Source organism: Amblyomma maculatum, chromosome 9 (genome assembly GCF_055883805.1).
Source record: "Amblyomma maculatum isolate TAMU_Amacu chromosome 9, ASM5588380v1, whole genome shotgun sequence".
In the NCBI taxonomy this organism is placed as follows: domain Eukaryota; kingdom Metazoa; phylum Arthropoda; class Arachnida; order Ixodida; family Ixodidae; genus Amblyomma; species Amblyomma maculatum.
In genome coordinates this window covers 12,683,938-12,701,790 of record NC_139352.1, presented here as the reverse complement: position 1 = coordinate 12,701,790, position 17,853 = coordinate 12,683,938, and the positions used below count along the sequence as shown (strand labels likewise).

General features: G+C 42.4%; 1 protein-coding gene across 1 annotated transcript; it reads right to left on the bottom strand.

The window, feature by feature from the left end:
- Positions 1-359: 359 nt before the first annotated feature.
- On the bottom strand, positions 360-16,920 carry LOC146178339 (cytochrome P450 3A8-like). Its single transcript, XM_084579732.1, has 14 exons — positions 16,703-16,920; positions 16,293-16,392; positions 14,532-14,584; positions 14,354-14,450; positions 13,393-13,509; positions 13,104-13,192; positions 11,578-11,723; positions 11,374-11,501; positions 6,839-6,983; positions 6,227-6,387; positions 4,003-4,094; positions 3,284-3,427; positions 2,184-2,346; positions 360-1,445 (listed from the first exon to the last, which is right to left on the bottom strand). The coding sequence occupies exons 1-14, from the start codon at positions 16,783-16,785 to the stop codon at positions 1,365-1,367; spliced, it is 1,599 nt and encodes a 532-aa protein (XP_084435858.1). The 5' UTR covers positions 16,786-16,920; the 3' UTR covers positions 360-1,364.
- Between the last annotated feature and the right edge of the window lie 933 nt (positions 16,921-17,853).

Genomic DNA, 17,853 nt, shown 5'->3' with positions numbered 1-17,853 from the left:
CAGGACGTTGAAACTAAAGTTTCAGGACCTAGAATCCCTCACTGTCCACCTGGGAAGTAAAGGTACACCGCAAGGCTCGGTGCTCTCCCTCTTCGTCTTTAACGTGGTGAGCTTTCCCGACGCTCGTAAGGTCATAAAAGATATAAGGTTCAGCATGTACGCAGACGACGTTAATCTCTGGATGAACAATGGCAGCGACGGCAGCATAGAGGAATGCCTACAGGCGGCGTGCGGACACCGCTGTGCCCACCATGGCTGTGCCCTACGCGGCCGAAAGAAGTCTTGCGTGCTCCCTGCAAAAATCTGAACTTGTTTATATACAACCCAAAATCCAGCAAATCAGCAAATATATATGCACCAAAAGTCCAGCAAATCAGAATCCTCGGACTTTTTATTCAGGAGGACGGATATAACGACGGAACTTTTTACTCTCTACATACGCGACGCAAGTAACAGGGATGTTTAAGAGGATTGCACTAAAGGAAAAAGCCTCAAAGGCAGAAGCCTCTTGAGACTGATGCAGGCGTACATAATAAGCCGAATATGCTATTCCACGCCATTCCTCAACATCAGGATTACTGAAAAAAGAAAAGGTAAACATGCTCATCAGGTCGGACCTCTGGCCCAGCCACTGAATGTCAGAAATCTCGGGACCGTGTTTGTGTTGCGTATAAACGGCAGTGCACCATAACGGTTGTGTCATGTGCAGCATGTTGCTGCACAAACTAAAAGGCGCATGCAAAATGTACCCACCCACATGTCTTTTTGGGACCGAAACACATGTTCATCATGTTCATAAACATTTCACAAAGCAGCTATGTTGAAGAAGACGAGAAATAAAGAGAGACCCACGGCCATTCTTGTGAGCACCGATAAATGCTACAAGCAGGATCGGAAGCAAAAACTAGGAAAACTAGGTTGCTGTGGGGCGTAATAAATAAGAAAACTCTCATTAGGTGGGATAACGTGAGCTGGTTTCATGCTCTCGGTCATCAACACGCCAAATAAACAGTACAAGTAATGCTCTACTTGCAACAATCCTCTCTCGAAAACAACTTTACGGATTGTTTTCATGTAGCATATATTTGTACACACCTTGCATGCTAAGCTAAATTTGTTATGACACTTGCTTTAAGACAAACAAACTTTCTGGTCCCTTCAAGTTTGTCTGAAAGGCAGTTTACTCCAAAATAAGATGCAGTAGCATATCCTTGATATTTCGCGTTTCTATCCACATTATAAGCATTGCAACGCCCATGTGCTTTTCCAGTTCTGTAAACATCGCGAGGGGATGGTACTAAAAGTATAAATGGCAGAGGCGCTGTGACTCCTCGAGTTCGCTATATTTTTGTCAGCGTCTAATTTTACCGGATCCTTTCTTGCACACCAATAGTGATGTCTTCGACAGTCAACAAAGAAAAGCTTGTGACCATCTTCAGAGGCACCTGTATGGACAAAAAAAATGCAATGAGAAACATTTACTGCCAATGTATTTGGCAAAAGCTTCATGACGAGCCTACAGGGATTCAACAGGACGTGGAACTAATAAGCGCTCTGAAAACTATGACGAAGATTTTATTTTGCCAGTACCTAATTAACCACACATCTACAGAGTTGTGCCTGCTTGCTCTTGGGCACCATTTTTTTTTCTAACCTATTTTTACCGCTTATCTTTTTTTTTGTTTTCATCACAAAAACTGAGACAATTTTAACTTTTGAACTTCACTGCTGAAACCTGGCTATGGCAATATTAAATCAAGTGTGCTTTACAGAGAAAGACTAGCATAATTTAGAGGTGCTGATGGTTATTTTAGTGAGGAGGTCAACCGCACTTTTTTTCCTTAATGACACGAACACAGTTTCAGGGGCGCCTGCCTGATAATTTCACGAGCATGCGTAATAGTCTGTCTGTGTCAAATGAAGTGGAAAAAGTTGGATTTTAACACAACATTGAAAAGAATTTATCCAAGGGCAATGGAAGACGAGCACACTTGTTTGATGGTGCATGCACTACTGCCACAAAGTGTTAGCAGGCCCTTCCTGTATTTGCTTTGCTGAGGGCAACATTTTCGTGTTACTGCCTTGGCGGCAGAGTTGGCCTCTTCACGTTTCGTTTGACACAAACTTAACGGCAAACCATCAAAATCAAGTGAACAATGCAAAGGTTAGTGTCACAAACTTGCCTTCGTGTTCTCTGTCTGCACCAGTTGCACGTCGCGAATGACGTGGAGCAAGCACAGCTTCAATGCCTGCAGTGCAAATCTCATCCCAATGCAGTTCCTGGGTCCAGCTCCAAAGGGCAGGTAGGAGTACGGCCGGATGGAGTCAATGTTCTCTTTGCTAAACCTGCAAATGAAAAGCCCATAATTGCATTTCTGGACGGGAGAATATTTTCTTGGTAATTAAAAGAAACAATAACAGTGTACCATATTTGCCTAAATACAGCAGAGAGCTCTTGTACTCATATTGTCTGCTTCAGAATGCACCTCGAATTATGTTTGGTGAAAAGTGATGCGGTGCATGCACACTTTTGGAGTGTTACCACTTGAATGAAGTTGACCACATATCGCTTGTACACAGCCCTTGTCTGTAGTTGGTATGACCATAATAACTATAATACCTTTTTTCTTTATGTCCGAAAGTTGCCTTGTTGTTGCTTTCTATTCATGGCAACACTGTATTCATGCAGCTGGAGTAAAATATTTGGTATAACTGCTTCAAAAGTAACGACTACAGTCGGCTGAAATCTACAAGTACAAAACTTGTGCAGGGAACATGCACTGATGCCCTGTTAGGTGGTTGTAGCTGCATTGACAATTTATTTGAGAATTGTGCGTTTCAGTGTTCAAGATGTTACCAAACAATCCTGGTAAGCTGTATCTGAATATTTTACAAAACAGTGTCGCCTCCTACTTTGAGACATTGCCGTGCATGCTCGTTGCGCCTTTTTCAAGCGCATAATTGTGCTTGCGGTACATACAAATAATTTTCAACAATATTTTTCCTGGCATGCTGACAAAGAAACTAATAAAAAGAAGTACTATATATGGATGGCTTTGAGTAAGCGATTCTTGCTTTCTATGAAACAGTCTTTTTACAAATTCTACGTTCAAAGTTCACAACAGATCTTGTTTTTCAGTCTATCTGCGATCTGCCGACAAACTTCCCATACAATGAGACACTGAAAAAGGTGTGCTCTAACGCTCTTTGCAGGCATCGTGTACTGTAGAGATGTGGAGGAATGAAGTTCAATCTTTTATTTTAGTTTTTTATGGTCACGTGCCTTTCAGGGTAAAACTTCTCTGGGTCTGGGAAGTAGTCTGGGTCACGATGCATTGCGTAAACAGGAATCACCACTGCATGCCCTTTCAAAACCTTGATCCCAGTATCACCAAGGACTATGTCTTGGGAGGCTGTTCGCTCAACCCTGTATAGAGAGATGGAGCCAAAAGGCATGTCATTAAGGCAGAGCAAAAAAATAAAAGAAGAAAGCATATCTTTATGCATTCCTCAGAAGCTTCAATTTTAGGGCAAAACTCTAGCAAAAGGAAAGTAGAGACCTTGCACAAGGAATTTTGGTCATTAGGCCAAGAACGCATGCATAGATGTGTGTGCAATTTTTTTTTCTACTCAGCAATAAATGTACGAGTTGCTTCCATCTAATTAGCATGTTAGAGTGCTGCTGTTTCTCATTAATGCTGTCTTGGATTAACTATGCCAAATACAATCGTTCAGTCATGTCTTATTCATCAGCTACTTGAATATCGCTACTCACAGCAATGCTACTACGTGTATTCCCACTTATTTTGTGAGAAATAAAAAGCTGATGCGTGTTTAAGCCACACAGAATAACGCATGTACTAGAAAGCAGAGCTGCACTGACAGTCACTTCACTGACCCGAGAAAAAGCAGTGGAGACCAGGACGCATACAAGTGTACCTACTATATATTTTCGAGCATGTAAATGATGTTCATGTCGCGTGTAAAACATGTTTCACTTACCGCACTGCTGGCGGGTACAGCCTCAAGCTCTCCAAGATGACACAGTTGAGGTATTCCATCTTGGAGATGTCATCAAGGCTTGGCTCCTCCCCCTAAGAAAAGGTAAAAAAAGCCTAATCAGCTTCTAGGGCCTTGCATTGTCACTATCTTCCAGACTGTGATTACTAGACATTCAAACCTTTCAATAATAAAAAAAAATAGTTGCTGTTGAGCAGTCACTATGACTATCACATGAGAAGATGCCCTCCACACAGAACATGGATGAGCGAACTCAGCTCTAACCTAACCTAACCTAAGAACTAATCTAAGCAAACTACAGGTGCTTCCTTTTTGTTTGCCATGAAGTGCTGGTTTCTTGAAGACTATCTCGTCCACCACCTCATCAGGATCATTCCTCACAGAGTCTTAAAGCCAGCTAGTAGCTTTTGCACAAGGCTACTTGACTCATGCCTAGCATGTTTGAGCAAAACGTCAAAGGCTGGACATTCTATACACAGCTAATGAACCACTATTATATTTAACATTCATTTGCCTCTAGTTGGTGAAACGGAAGCCGTCAAAAGCACCAATGTTTGTGTAGGCTTTAAATAGCCTAGTATAGGAGCCTTGGCATAGGAATAGCTCAACTGCATTTTACTTTAGAGATAGCTTGGTAGATAAATAGATGAAGTGAGCTTTGAAACGAAAAATAAAAGAACTCTATATTTTCGCTGGTCTCTGGGCCAATTATGTGACTGAAAATGCCTTCACTCTCCATTTTCCTCTCAAGAGGGCATTGCCTAGTTCTCATCTACCTGGGACAGTCCATGGGTTTACACAATCATTGGCATGGATGACAGTTTAAAAGAGTGCGTTGTTGGGCGAGTCGGTCAGACATATCTTCAAGGTATACAGCGCACACACAGACAAGGACGAAAAGGGTACACAACAAGCGCAGACTCGCGACTGAAGTTCATATGGAAGGAAACATCTTATATGCCTTCAAGCGTCATATCTAGGCCCATGTGCAGTTCAGAAATCTGCCTTCTTTTTCATAAAGGTTGATTGAACGGTCGCTCACACATTATCCCCACTCTTACCAATGAAAAACGCCTCGGAAAGTTCACGTGCGACCTGGTCTCTGCATCTCTTTAAAATTTTTTGTTTTCTTCAGCAAAGGTAGGCATGGCTTGTCACGTGCAGGAAAAGAAAACATGACAAAGCTACCAAGGAATGGCTGCCCGCAGACCACCTGCTTTTCGTTCCGTGATGCAGACCACCTACATCATCATTCCTTCCTTATGTAGTGCGACCAAGGGCTGGCCTGACATACGCTTGCCCTTCTGACGTGAGGCCCTATTCCGCAGAAAATTCTGTGTCAGAATTGTCAATGTCAACAAAAAATCCCGGCATGCCTCTGGCAGGTGGTAGTTGGCAGGTGACATAGTCATGCACTGAATGGTCAGTGGGTCGTAATGAGACCACATGACGTGGCCGAGTTGGCAGGAGCTGTCAACTGAGGCAATGGGAACTGAACTCCCTAGGAGCCTTGGGTTCTAAGTGAGAAACGCTGTCCCTAGGACATGCAGGCACATTCACAGTGTAGTAAGAGTGGGGCTTTTCAGTCAGGTGGTCTTTCACATAATGTTGTAGCTTACAACTGTATGCTAATGAGTGCATGTTAGATAACAGAGGCATACGTATTTGGTGCCTGCAACATGTGCGGTACAGTTTTCTTGAAAAACTGACAGCTGAGTACCCAGCAGGCATCATCACAAGACAGATATACTCATTTTTAAGTTGACTAAGCAGCAGACCTTGGCCTTCAGGGTGCAAACCTTTATATATTTACAACTGAACGAACCTGCCTTGATTCGTTTCTAGGTGAAAACATGCTCCATGCCTACAATGATAAATCACTATTTGTGAGCGAGTATGCAAATGGGTGTGCACATATGAAAGGTGTGCCCGCCCCCTGGTTTTATCTAAGAAGGTGATTTCACCCAAGCCTTTTTTCTTTAACTTTCAACATTTACCTATTTCTCATATTTGATGGTCAAGGGAACCTTGTACTTTTAAAACAAATAATCTGCTTGGCAAAGCTTTTGCTGGATTTGCCCATGCAGCACTGGTCAAGAGTCACATCATTGAGAATAATTCCTGCTGTGTGGCGAAGAAAGCAAAGGGAAAGTCTTCCCCATTGACATACTGCTGTGAAATTTGCACATGAAAATGATTAGCTCACACAAATTTCAAAGCACTCATCCACTTCCACCTGGAGCCTCTGCTGCACCTCTGGGTTTACGGCCAGCAGGTAGAAGGTGTAGGCCAGCCCAGAGGAGGTGGCGTCCTGGCCGGCGATGAAGAATGAGACACACTGCGACAGGGCTTCCTCCTCACTCAGCCCTGCACCACATGGTCGAGAAAAAGGGATGCTGGTCACTCAAAAACTCGCACAATGAGCTTGAAAAAACTCAACTTTCTCAAAGCTGAGTTTTCACTCAAAAACTTCTTTCCTTTAATGCATACACATACTAACGCAAGAGAAAAGACTAATGACTTCAGCACTCGTCCTGTCTTATGTGTTCCTTCGTTTGTCTTCCCTTTTTTGTGCTCTTCTAGAACGGCCTAGTATCATGATTCAACTAGCTCAAACCAGTGAGCAGCATTTAAAAAAACATATATAAATAAAAATTCTACCAAACCTGGCGGTGACTCTGGTTTCCTGATAGACAAAGCTGGCAACATTGTGATAACTGCAATCGCTACGTGCTTGAGTTGCTTCAAAGAAGAGGCCAAATATGCACGCATAATAAAAAGTACCCACAAGGTTCTACGGTAGACGCATTCCACCAACCTTTAATGCTGACAGTCTTCTCGGCAGGCTGTTCTGTGCTCAGGTCGTACACATTGTCCCCTGAATCCGGTAATACCAACTCTGCCGTGTCCTGGAGTCCCCTTTCCTGGGCATCAATCATCAGTTGCAGAAAATCCTGGTGCTTCTGCAGGAAGACAGGGATACAAAATGTCACTCTGCTGACAGACACTGCTTAGTTTGCATTACATATTTATTTTGGTCGCCTAGCACATTGAGTTGCAAGTAAAATTGCAACACAGAGGAGCAGCACTATACGTACAGAAAAACGTTAGATTACAGAAATAGCATTACAGCTAAAGAAACCGATAATGCAACAACAGTAACAATACAGCGGAACCCCGTTACAGTAACTGTGGCTTGATTACATCTTCCATAGATGTGTCCGTTCATCATCATCATCAGCCTGACTATACCCACTGCAGGGTGAAGTCCTCTACCATATTCCTCCAATTAACCCGGTCCTGTGCTAGCTGCATCCGCTTGACCCCTGCAAACTTCTTAACCTCGTCCACCCACCTAACTTTCTGCCTCCTTGCTACGCTTTCCTTCCCTTTAAATCTGGTTGGTTACTCTAAGCGACTATCGGTTGTCCTCTCTTCGCACTAAATGTCCTGCCCATGCCTATTTCTTCTTGATTTTCACTAGTATGTCAGTAACTTGAAATATTTCTCTGACCCACTCTGCACGCTTCCTATCTCTTGATGTTACACCTACCATTTTTTGTTCCATAGCCCTGTGTGTTGTCCTCATTTAAGTAGAACCCTCTTCATTAGACTCCACGTTTCAACCCCATAGGTAAGTACAGGTAAAATGCAACTGTTGTATACTTTCCTCTTGAGCGATACCGGTAAGCTGCTAGCCATAATCTGCGAGTACTTTCCAAATGCGCTCTATCCCAATCTTATTCTCCTTGTTATTTCCTTTTCATGGTCCGAACCTATGGTTACTACCTGTCCTAAGTAGACGTATTCGCCTACTACTTCAAGTTCTTCGCTACCTAACGTAAACTGCAGTTCCTTCCCGAGATTGTTAAACATTACCTTAGTCTTCTGCATATTGATTTTCAAGCCCCCCTTTCTGCTGTTGCTGTCTAGGCCATCAATCAACCTTTGCAATTAATCCCCTGAGTTACTTAGCAAGCCAATGTCATCAGCAAATCGCAGATTACTGAGGTATTCTTCATCTACCTTTATCCCTTACATCTCCCATTTCAAGTCTCTGAATGCTTCCTCTAAGCATGTTGTAAATGGTACTGGGGAGATCATGTCTCCTTGCCTAACACCTTTCTTTATAGGAATTTTGTTACTTTCTTTATGCCGAACTATGCTTTCTGTGCAGCCACTATATATGTATTTCAGTATTTCACATGCGGTTTATCTACACCCTCATTTCACAATGCCTGCTTGACCGCCGAGGTTTCTACTGAGTCAGATGCTTTTTCGTAATTAATGAATGCGATATATAAGGGCTGTTTATATTCCGAGCATTTTTCTATCACCTGGCGGATGGTATGGATATGATCAATAGTAGAGTGCCCTTTCTGAAAACCTGCTTGATCTTTTGCTTGATTGAAGTCTAAGGTAGTCCTGATTCTATTAGCCATTACCTGAGTAAATACATTATACATAACAGACAAAAAGCTAATTGGTCTGTAACTTTTCAAGTCCTTAGCGTCTCCTTTCTTAAGAATTAAGATAATGTTTGTGTTGTTCCATGGTTCCAGTGCCGTCAATGACACCAGCAATTGCGTATCGTTCCTGTGGTCACTGCACGTTCCCGATTACCTGTACATCCAGCATCCTAGGGTTGAAACACAGTATGAAGTCAATTCCATTTTCAGTCTCCCCGTTAGGACTTTTCCCTCTTCCAGTTCTTCCGTTTACTGAAGAAGGTATTCACAATTCTTAAGGTATTGCACTCTGCAAACCCAACTAGTAACTCCCCTCTGCTATTCGTGGAACAAATGCCATAGTCACCCACTACATGAACTCCTGCCTGCTTCTCCCTACCTTGGCATTGAAGTTGCCCATTAGTACAGTATACCACATCTTTCCTTTCCGCATTGCCGGTTCTAGATCTTTGTAGAAGCTTTCAACTGCCTGGTCATCATGGCAACATGTAGGTGGTTAGAGGAAATACTCAACTTTCAGTTTATATTGCTTGTTGAGCTTAATTATGATACTTGCCACCTTCTTATTAATGCTATAAAATACCTCTATTACCAGCTATATCCTTATTGACAAGAAAACCTACTCCTAGTCGTTGCCTCTCCGGTAAACATCGATACACAGTACATGCCTGTCCTTCAGTACAGTATATGCCTCATTCGGCTTCCTAACCTCACTCAGCCTTATGATACCCCATTTCATACCCTCTAATTTTTGAAACATCACTGCTAAACTAGCCTCACTAGCTAGGGTTCTAGCAATAAATGTTGCTAGGGTCAGTTTCCAATGGCAGCCTGTCCATCGGAGCCAGATATTCTTAGCACTCCCCCATGCGTCACAGGTCTGGCCGCCGCCGTGGTCAGGGTTTTATAGGACTAATCATGGGAAGTTGTGGCCAGTTACTGCACCAGGGTGGCTAACTCCTGTTCTGGTGAGGTCCATCCATAGACACGTGTAAATTTATTTTTTTATTTATTGCAAAAGGCATCTTGCCACAGAATGATGGCATCGCAACACGCGCACTTTCTATAGGATTTTACAAGGCCAACATTCAGAGACAAATGGATACCGAAAACAATCAAGGGGTGCACACTCTTCTTGAGGTGGCTGAACTACTAGGCTTGCAAGAGTGAGGAAAAATGAACTTCTGAAAAGTCTTGGGGCCGTGAGGCAAAGCATGCTGCATGCAGGGGGGGGGGGGGGGGGGTAAATCTGGCTATGAATATGGAGAGAAGGCGGCATGGGCTACTGAGAAAGGGTTCACAATACGAGCCCAGTAAGGAGTAAATAAGGGGATAAAAGGTTAAACGGTCGCATTGCAAGCATCGGCCGCAAGAAGCAAAGGCGCAGCACCATTGCATGGGTAGTTTTACTGTACTCGATTATCTCTTCAATGACATAGAGGCCATGGAAGATAATGCCGCATTCTTGCAAAACTTTAGATTTCGGATGGACTCAGACTGGCATTGTATTTGCAGCCACGTTGTATTTGCGCACATGTGGTACTTCCACTGCACCATGCAAAAGAAATCGAAAACGTGATAACATAAGATGTGGTAAGGGAAAAAACGATCAGCTAAAGGGATGGTTAAGGACAGGATAAAGGCAGTTTCTCAGTGTTTCTTTTATAAATAAACACTATGTGTTCAGTACAGTACTCATGAATTTACCAGGCACTTTCCTCAGAGCCATGCCATCAACAACAATATCCTAAAGATTTTTGTTGGTCCGAATAATTTTGCCTCAAGGAGATTCTAACTCAATAATACTACTAAATACAGTATTAATAAGAGAGTAATGATAATGAGGAAGGAACAAAAGCGTAAGAAATGCAAATACCGTAGTACACCAAATGATCCCATGTGACCCAAGAAGCACGCGAGAGTGCAAGGCTTTTTACATTAAATGAACACTGGTATCTTCCAGGCTACAGTACTTGTACTACATTTAAAATGAAAAAGATGCATCCTGTATATCATCCACACAATGACAACTAAGCTACAATGAGAAAAGAATTGGATTCAAGATAAATGTATCCCATATGGAGCAAAAAAAAAAACAAGCTCTTTTTCTTTACCGCCATGCCGGGTTGGCACAGTGGTTAGGGCCCTCGACTACTATGCCTAAGGATGCGAGATCGAATCCTGGCCTCGGTGGCCGCTTTTCGATGGAGAGGAAAAGCAAGGCGTCCATGTGCTATGCGATGTCAGTGCAAGTTAAGAACCCCAGGTGGTCAAAATTTCCAGAGCCCTCAACTACAGCGTCCCTCATAGCCCAAGTCGTTTTGGGCCGTTAAACCCCACAAACCAAACAATTTTTTTCTTTACCATAATATAAGAACCCTACTTTTGACTCAGTTGATTCAGGCAGTTAATGGTCAGAAATGCATTTATCCTTTGCGCCAGACCTTTCCTTTTTCCTTGCTGTTAAGAACTAAGCTGGCTAAAGTGTTCAGAACAGTTAGGTTTGATTCAAAGGTCATTATTTAAGCGCTCACTTTCTTCAGTGGCTCTACACTTTAAAAAAATCAAACCAATTTGATTAGGCCTCTAGAATAAAGCAAGGCTAGGAAATGGACAACAGTGATTTAAGCACAATATATATGGCACAAGCCAGTTGCAAATTCTTGTTATTAGCTCCGTGCACTGTAGAGCAAGGGATTCTCAATTCAGCTTATTCATTAATAATGAAAAGCCAATCCGATTGGATAATTACGGTCAGTTCCTCAGTGGCCCTTGGCGAACTTGAAATTCTCAATGGCATTATTCAGTCAACATTGAGAAAGAAACAATATTTGAGACACGCAAGCAACTGTTCTTGGGAGGTACGCAGCTGGCGAAGGCTCACCGCTGGAGATTGCTTCCTTTTCTCAATAATGTTCAGGCAGAAATTCTTGAGAAACAGGAATGTTTTGGGGCTGAAGACCTGAAGCCTTAGCAGTGTTGAAATGAATGGAAACAGTGTCCAAATATAAACTGAAAATGAAAGTGGAAAAAGTTGTTTTATCTATGAAGCGTGGCATCCTTTTTGTCAACTCGAATACATACTCACAGAATGCAACAAGAGCCAGAGCGGGCTTCACAGTGAATGCAGTTTGTGACTTGCGGACAAATTCTTCGGCCTCAGGTGTGTGAGAGCTCAGTCTTGCGCCCAGGACACACCTTGTGATGACATCCAAGGTGTAATGACCAAAGAAGCTGCGAATGCCCTGTAGCATGTAGCATGTAATGCCATATGTTCTGTCCATAGCAAGTGCAGGCAGTGGAAGTTAGTGCCTAGGGTCACAAGGTATTTGTAGTGCCCAAAATTTAATTTTCATGCCCTATATTTGTTCTGTGCTACTTGTAATAAGAGGAGGGGAACGTGGAGTAGAAACATACAGTAACTGTGGCAGACACGATAGTACAAACAATTAGAATACGACAAAAAAATAATAATGTAAAGCACTCAGAGTGCATCTCAAGGGTTTGTTGTAAGCTATTCTTGAGCAGGAAAGGATTGGGTTACGGATGGAAGATTAAGCATTATTATCTGTGGGCAGTAAAAAAGCAATCCTACTGCGTGAAAGAGAAAAGAAGATTACTTCATATTGGAAAGTGAATAAACAGATGTGATGTCATGGAGCTCTCTTTGTTGGTTACATATTTCCTTTACTATTTAGTGAATGCGACAGGTCATGCAGAAAGTAACAAAATATTTCAAATAAAAGGTCCTGACATGCCAATAATCTCAAGCATGTTACCATTTTACATATGCTCTGGCAACAGAATACATCTGCACTCATAAGCCTTATGGAACTAGAAGCCTCCACTCCCCCTGTTTTCTCACTGTTTCCTCCATGGAGCTTCAGTGCATTTCCACCCTAAATACAAACCTCATGCTCTGTAAAAACGATGTATTAAGCTCTTTCTTGTTCGCTATGTTACTGATTGCATTAGCTCAACAGCAATGAATCACAGCGTTGTGAAGCAAGAAAAGTTACGAAAATCTTAGGGAATGCTAGTGTCCTTCAGAGTTCCTGTGACCGGATTGCCTTATGCACAGCTGCGAAGTAATGGACTTAATTCAATGACGATTATTTGTATTAGATAGTGGGCATAATTAGTGGTTGCAAAGTAGAGTACAGCTAAGTAATAATACTACTAGGAGGGCTGCTTGGGAGTGCTAATTGGTGGTCTTAAATCTAACCACGTGCTGCTCTAATGTAACGAGTGGTAGACAGTTGTGTAAGCCTCTAAGCTGTTGCATTGGACAAATGCTCCACAGTGTTGTAGGAGCAGCGTGCCTTGCTCGTGACGCAAAGGGATTCGGGTCGATTCTGCTCGGCCTCATTTTGCTTTTCAGTGAAGGCGCTTTAATTTCTTCATGGGCACTTCATAATGGTGTTTGGCTGAGGTTACAACTCTGACACTGCCACGTCACTTGCCAATGTGATCTGGCTGAGCGCTGTTTAGTTGGCGGCTGTGCGATGTCACAAAGCCACGTGACCTGTCTCGACCAAGCAAAAAACCTCATGCCCCATGTCGGCTTTTTTCTTAGAATGTGAGCTCTAATGCCATTTAAACGAAAATTCTCACTCTTTGGGATGCAAGTCTTTTCCACTTTCAGCGGCCTTCAGTAGATGCTGTGTTGTTAACTGGGCACAGTCCTGAATGACACTGTTCATCTGTAAATAAGCAAAATCTTGTCACAAAACCACCGAACTTGGCATTTATCTCTTCATTTGGGTTTTACAAAAAAAATACAAGTATTCTCCAGCTGTTTTTCTCAGCCTTTAGCCCATGGTTCATACCGAACATGTACTATATTTATGTGCATCAGTGTACAGCTTTGCACTGCATTAAATTACAATTAGTGGTGCACTACCTTCCGAAGCTTGGCAGTGCTGAAGGCAGGGCTGGCAGCAGGCCGAATCTTCCTCCACTGTTCCGCACCAACGACCGTCATCATGTTGTCTAAAATGGGGTCATTGAGTGTGACTAGCTGTAACATGAAAATGACACAAAATTACGCAGAGATGAGCTCTCAAGTTGAAAGGAAGTGTCAGTAGAGAAAGTGCCCCTGCTCCCCTTAACAGAGAGCAGCAGAGGCTTCCAACATAGAACGTAGCTCAGGCCTGCATACAAATTTGAAACACTTATTGGATGGTTCATCATTTCTCCTCTAGAAGAAATTGGCTTCCTTACCTAATATTAAAATCAAAGAGAAAAGCCTTTGTTTTTCCACTGAAGGTAGGATTGCAATCTGAGACAGCTGATATATCCCTCCCTGAGCTTGTTTTGTTTTTCAATTTCGTCAAGTTTGATGATTTTGTTTTATATTAGGCTCTAAAATGACTGCCAGAGCTAAAATAATGGCAGGTTGGCTGCATCTAGCATGGTAACTGGCTGCTTACATACGTACCAGTGAAAAACCACCCAAGCCGCCAAAATGGCGTTTCTATATGTGTGCTGTAATAGCCTACTCTGTATTCCAGTTCTTGATCACTCAATTCGTGCCTCTATTATCTCACATATACCTTGCTGCCAAAAGAAACTACCAAAAAGGTGCACTGTGCAAGTCATGCAAGAATGTGCAAAGCACACCTTTCATTCTGTGGTTTCATGCTAAAAGCTGCCACAAAACAAACTGTGCCGAATTCGAACTAAATGCGTTTGATGTTGACAGGGCATACACCTCGGTTCAAATAAACCAGAAAGTAGAATTACGTGATTCTGAATTGTATACCATTGAATATCAAATGCCAAACTAAACTTGTATGCCTAACTACCATAACACGTGTGAACTGTAAGAAGAAATTTGAAGAACTATCTTGAGCAATACTTACTCTCCGGTCAGGAAGGTCCTGAAAATGCTTGACAAGCACGAGCTTTACTAAATCAGGATCTGATATAAATAATGTTGGTTGAAGTCCTTCAAATCCACTGCAATTGAACCAGTGAAATAGCACACATTATGCATGCCCCTTACTGTAACCATACATTTGCATTCGGAATGTCACATACCCAAAGACTTTGCCATATTTCCTTTGTCTCTCCATGTCGATCTCTTGTATTGGCTGAAAGAGAGGACCACAAACACGATCACTCTCTGCGGCTTTCATCGGCATTCATTAAAACTTATTATCAACGTGTCACCTAGGTTCGACTACAAATGAATCACTTAACATGGATGGCAGAAACAACCTTTTACTATGTACACAGCAATAACCTTTTTAGATGAAATGTTCTAGCTTCAAGGTTTCAACATGCATTTTTTAGTGGAGTGTGGTGACAGCAGAATAAGGTACAGATAGGAAGTTTTGGTCCTTTTTCCTTACGTGAAGCTGCACAATCACCCTAATACGGGAGTAGAAATTATAGAAGCAAGAGCACAGTCCTTCTGTTTTAATCCAGCTTGCAGTAGGATCACTGCATACTGCACATTACTACACTGCAAGGACGACTAACACATACTGCTTTACACTGTTGGTTGTCTAAAAAACATTAGCTCTATTCTTCAAATAATCAAACAGTGTAAGGCAGGCAAGTGACAGGCTGCATGTACTCTACATACTTTTGTTTTTCACACATTCTTAGTTCAATGGAGTACCAGCTCATTGCCTCTCATGCCTTCTATGTTGCACAACAACTATGTTTGCTTCAAATTCACACCAGCGTTATGCTCTGACAATTTGCATTAAAGGTGCTATAGCATCACTGCAGTGAAAAAGAATAATTGCCTAGGAAAAGATACTAATGCCAGTATAGAATAATAACATAATAAAGCTGCTTTCACAAAAGTATGCAAATACGTTAGAGTATGGCATATAGAAACAGAGTACTCAAACAGTTTTCTACCATTATTAATTTAGATAGAGACCTTACGATATTACCCGGACCTGCAATGCATGTCATAAATGCCTCCATTTATGGCATGGAAGAGCACAATGTAAAAAACATGCAACATCTTTTAATGGTATATCTGTCTTGCATCACATGCAACAGCTCAAAACATACTGTATTTTAGTTCCGAACAATTGTTTTCAATGAATTCTGCTGCATTACAGAATGAACCATTAGGGAATAATCACATCACAAGGTTATTAATTTTTTGGTAAACCAGAAAAGACTCTTTTAGGTAGTATTACAATTTCAGCCATTGAAAGATAGCGCTGCCCTTCTGCATAAAAGAACACATGCTTCCACTGTTACAGTTGTTTGCTTTTTAATGTTTGGTACTTAGTGGCTGCGATACATCATGCACATGGCTTATAGAAACCTCAAAATATGAACACATGCACCCTCAATGCTTATTTTCTAAAGACACAGGCTCACATCAAGTACTGTCCATTAAGAGACATAGCTGCGCATGTATCTCATTTCATTTCATTGCATCATGTTACAACTCAAATATTTTCTCATCTATGCATCTGTGAAAATCCTTATAGCCCTAAATTTGCATCATACATATATACCATTTCCTCAGTGCAGTGACTTTGCAGCCACTTATTGCCCCGAGACCTTTTGTTTTCCTTCGGCACTACTATCATATGTGCACTTTCCACCATAATGCCTGCACTACACCAATACCCAAGCCCTTGGAGATAAGGCCACTGCATATATCTTTTCCACATGGCTCGATGCTGATTTTATCTTTGCATGTGTTAGCGGAATGTTTTAAGGAATAAATAAATTATAAACTTCATATAATGCAGAGCTGCTTAAATTTATGAACTATATGAAGCACTTCCAGAATGGGAACTGAAATTTATATGTGTCACCAACCTTGCTAAGCATATGCGATATGGGCTTCCAGGAAAGGTCGAACTTCTCACAAACAACATTTTGTTTCTTCCAGAAGTCTTTGAACCTTCGAAGATATCTCCTGCAAGTAAAATTGATAAAAGAATGCTTCACAACTGTGAAAATAAAATTATGAATTGTAATATACATATAAATTAGCTGCCATAACATCCCTAATGCTGCTACATGGGATTGCAGCCTTCCCAATACGATTTCTGTTTATTTACATCTGAGAACATGGGCGCTGCTTTTACATGTGCCGCCTCTGCACAAACATTTCGCTGCGGCTTCGAACTGGCGCGGCTTCCGCGCTTATGCAGCAAAAAAGCAGCAACCGGAGTTCGATTGAGAATTATATCTTTTATCACTTAAATATGATGGCACAGACTCACACGTAAAGAAGCGTGGCCAAGAAGAGCGCACAAAACGTCAGTTCTCGCAGGCCAAAGTTGTCCGCGATCGCCGAAGCGATCATATTCACTCCACAAAGTAAAATGCGGCACGCCACTTGAAATAGCTAGTGCGCCGCGCATGCGATAGGGGCATATGCGTCAAGTGGATCGACGGTGACTCCGTCAGCGCAGAGCGAACAAATAAACGGCGTCGCAAACACAAGCTAGTGGATCCTGCTGCACATGCACGCACGGCCTACTTCAGTGCGAGGCTTGCGATTTCATATCCGCGCGGCAATGGATGGAGGAAACTGCGTGCAATGGCAACCACGCGGCAAAGGAAACTTTCACAACTCGAAACTGCGCCTCCAGTGTGCTTATTGCATGTGTCATGAGAATATTGGCTTGCGGTCTACTGCTCATGTCCAGCAGGAAGCATAATCGTTTGTAATGTATCCTCTTCTTGCATGTCTTCGACTCCAGCCCCACTCTCCGCGTGGCCGTCGCGATCTGCCACGCCGTGTCTCGTGTGTTTTTCCGAAGAGCGCATGAAGTTAAACCTGCTACAAGATGAAGGCCTCCATCGTATTTCTGTCATACAGTATCATTCTAGTTCTGCATGCATGCCTTAATTCACTGGGCGCGGTGGCGTGCATTTTCAAGCAAACAATAACGATCACTCGACGACATCTATGACCCCGTCCATGACACACAACGAGAGCGCTTTCGCTTCCTAAACCTCCAGTCTACGTACGGAAAGCAGTTAGGAGAGCAGTTAGTATAGTCAATGAAACCAACTCAATGAAACTAATTTGTTTAGAAAACTCCCCACCTGGTGCACCGATGATTTCTGCAACTCGGCGCCAATGCCGCATCTGAGTGGTTTCGGTGCTACTCGCACTAGACGACTTCGATTAGACGCTCGATAAAACCTTAGCTGATGGAATTGTTTGTACAAAGCACGAAATACGCAGCAATTATTGCAACACTTAATAATAATAATTGGTTCACAGGAAGGGAAAGGCGCAGTATCTGTCACGCTTGTGTCTGTGGACACCTGAACCGCGCCGTAAGGGAAGGGAGGTGGGAGTTAAAGTGGAAAGAGAGAAAGAGGAGCCGCAGTGGAGGGCTACGAAGTAATTTCGACCACC

Coding starts and splice junctions, on each gene's coding strand:
- LOC146178339 (XM_084579732.1), bottom strand. CDS start 16,785: ATGATCGCTTCGGCGATCGCGGACAACTTTGGCCTGCGAGAACTGACG. Junction 13,193..13,392: donor GCACTGCCAAGCTTCGGAAG/GTAGTGCACCAC, acceptor GCTTATTTACAG/ATGAACAGTGTCATTCAGGA. Junction 6,984..11,373: donor AAAGGAAGCAATCTCCAGCG/GTGAGCCTTCGC, acceptor GTCTTCCTGCAG/AAGCACCAGGATTTTCTGCA.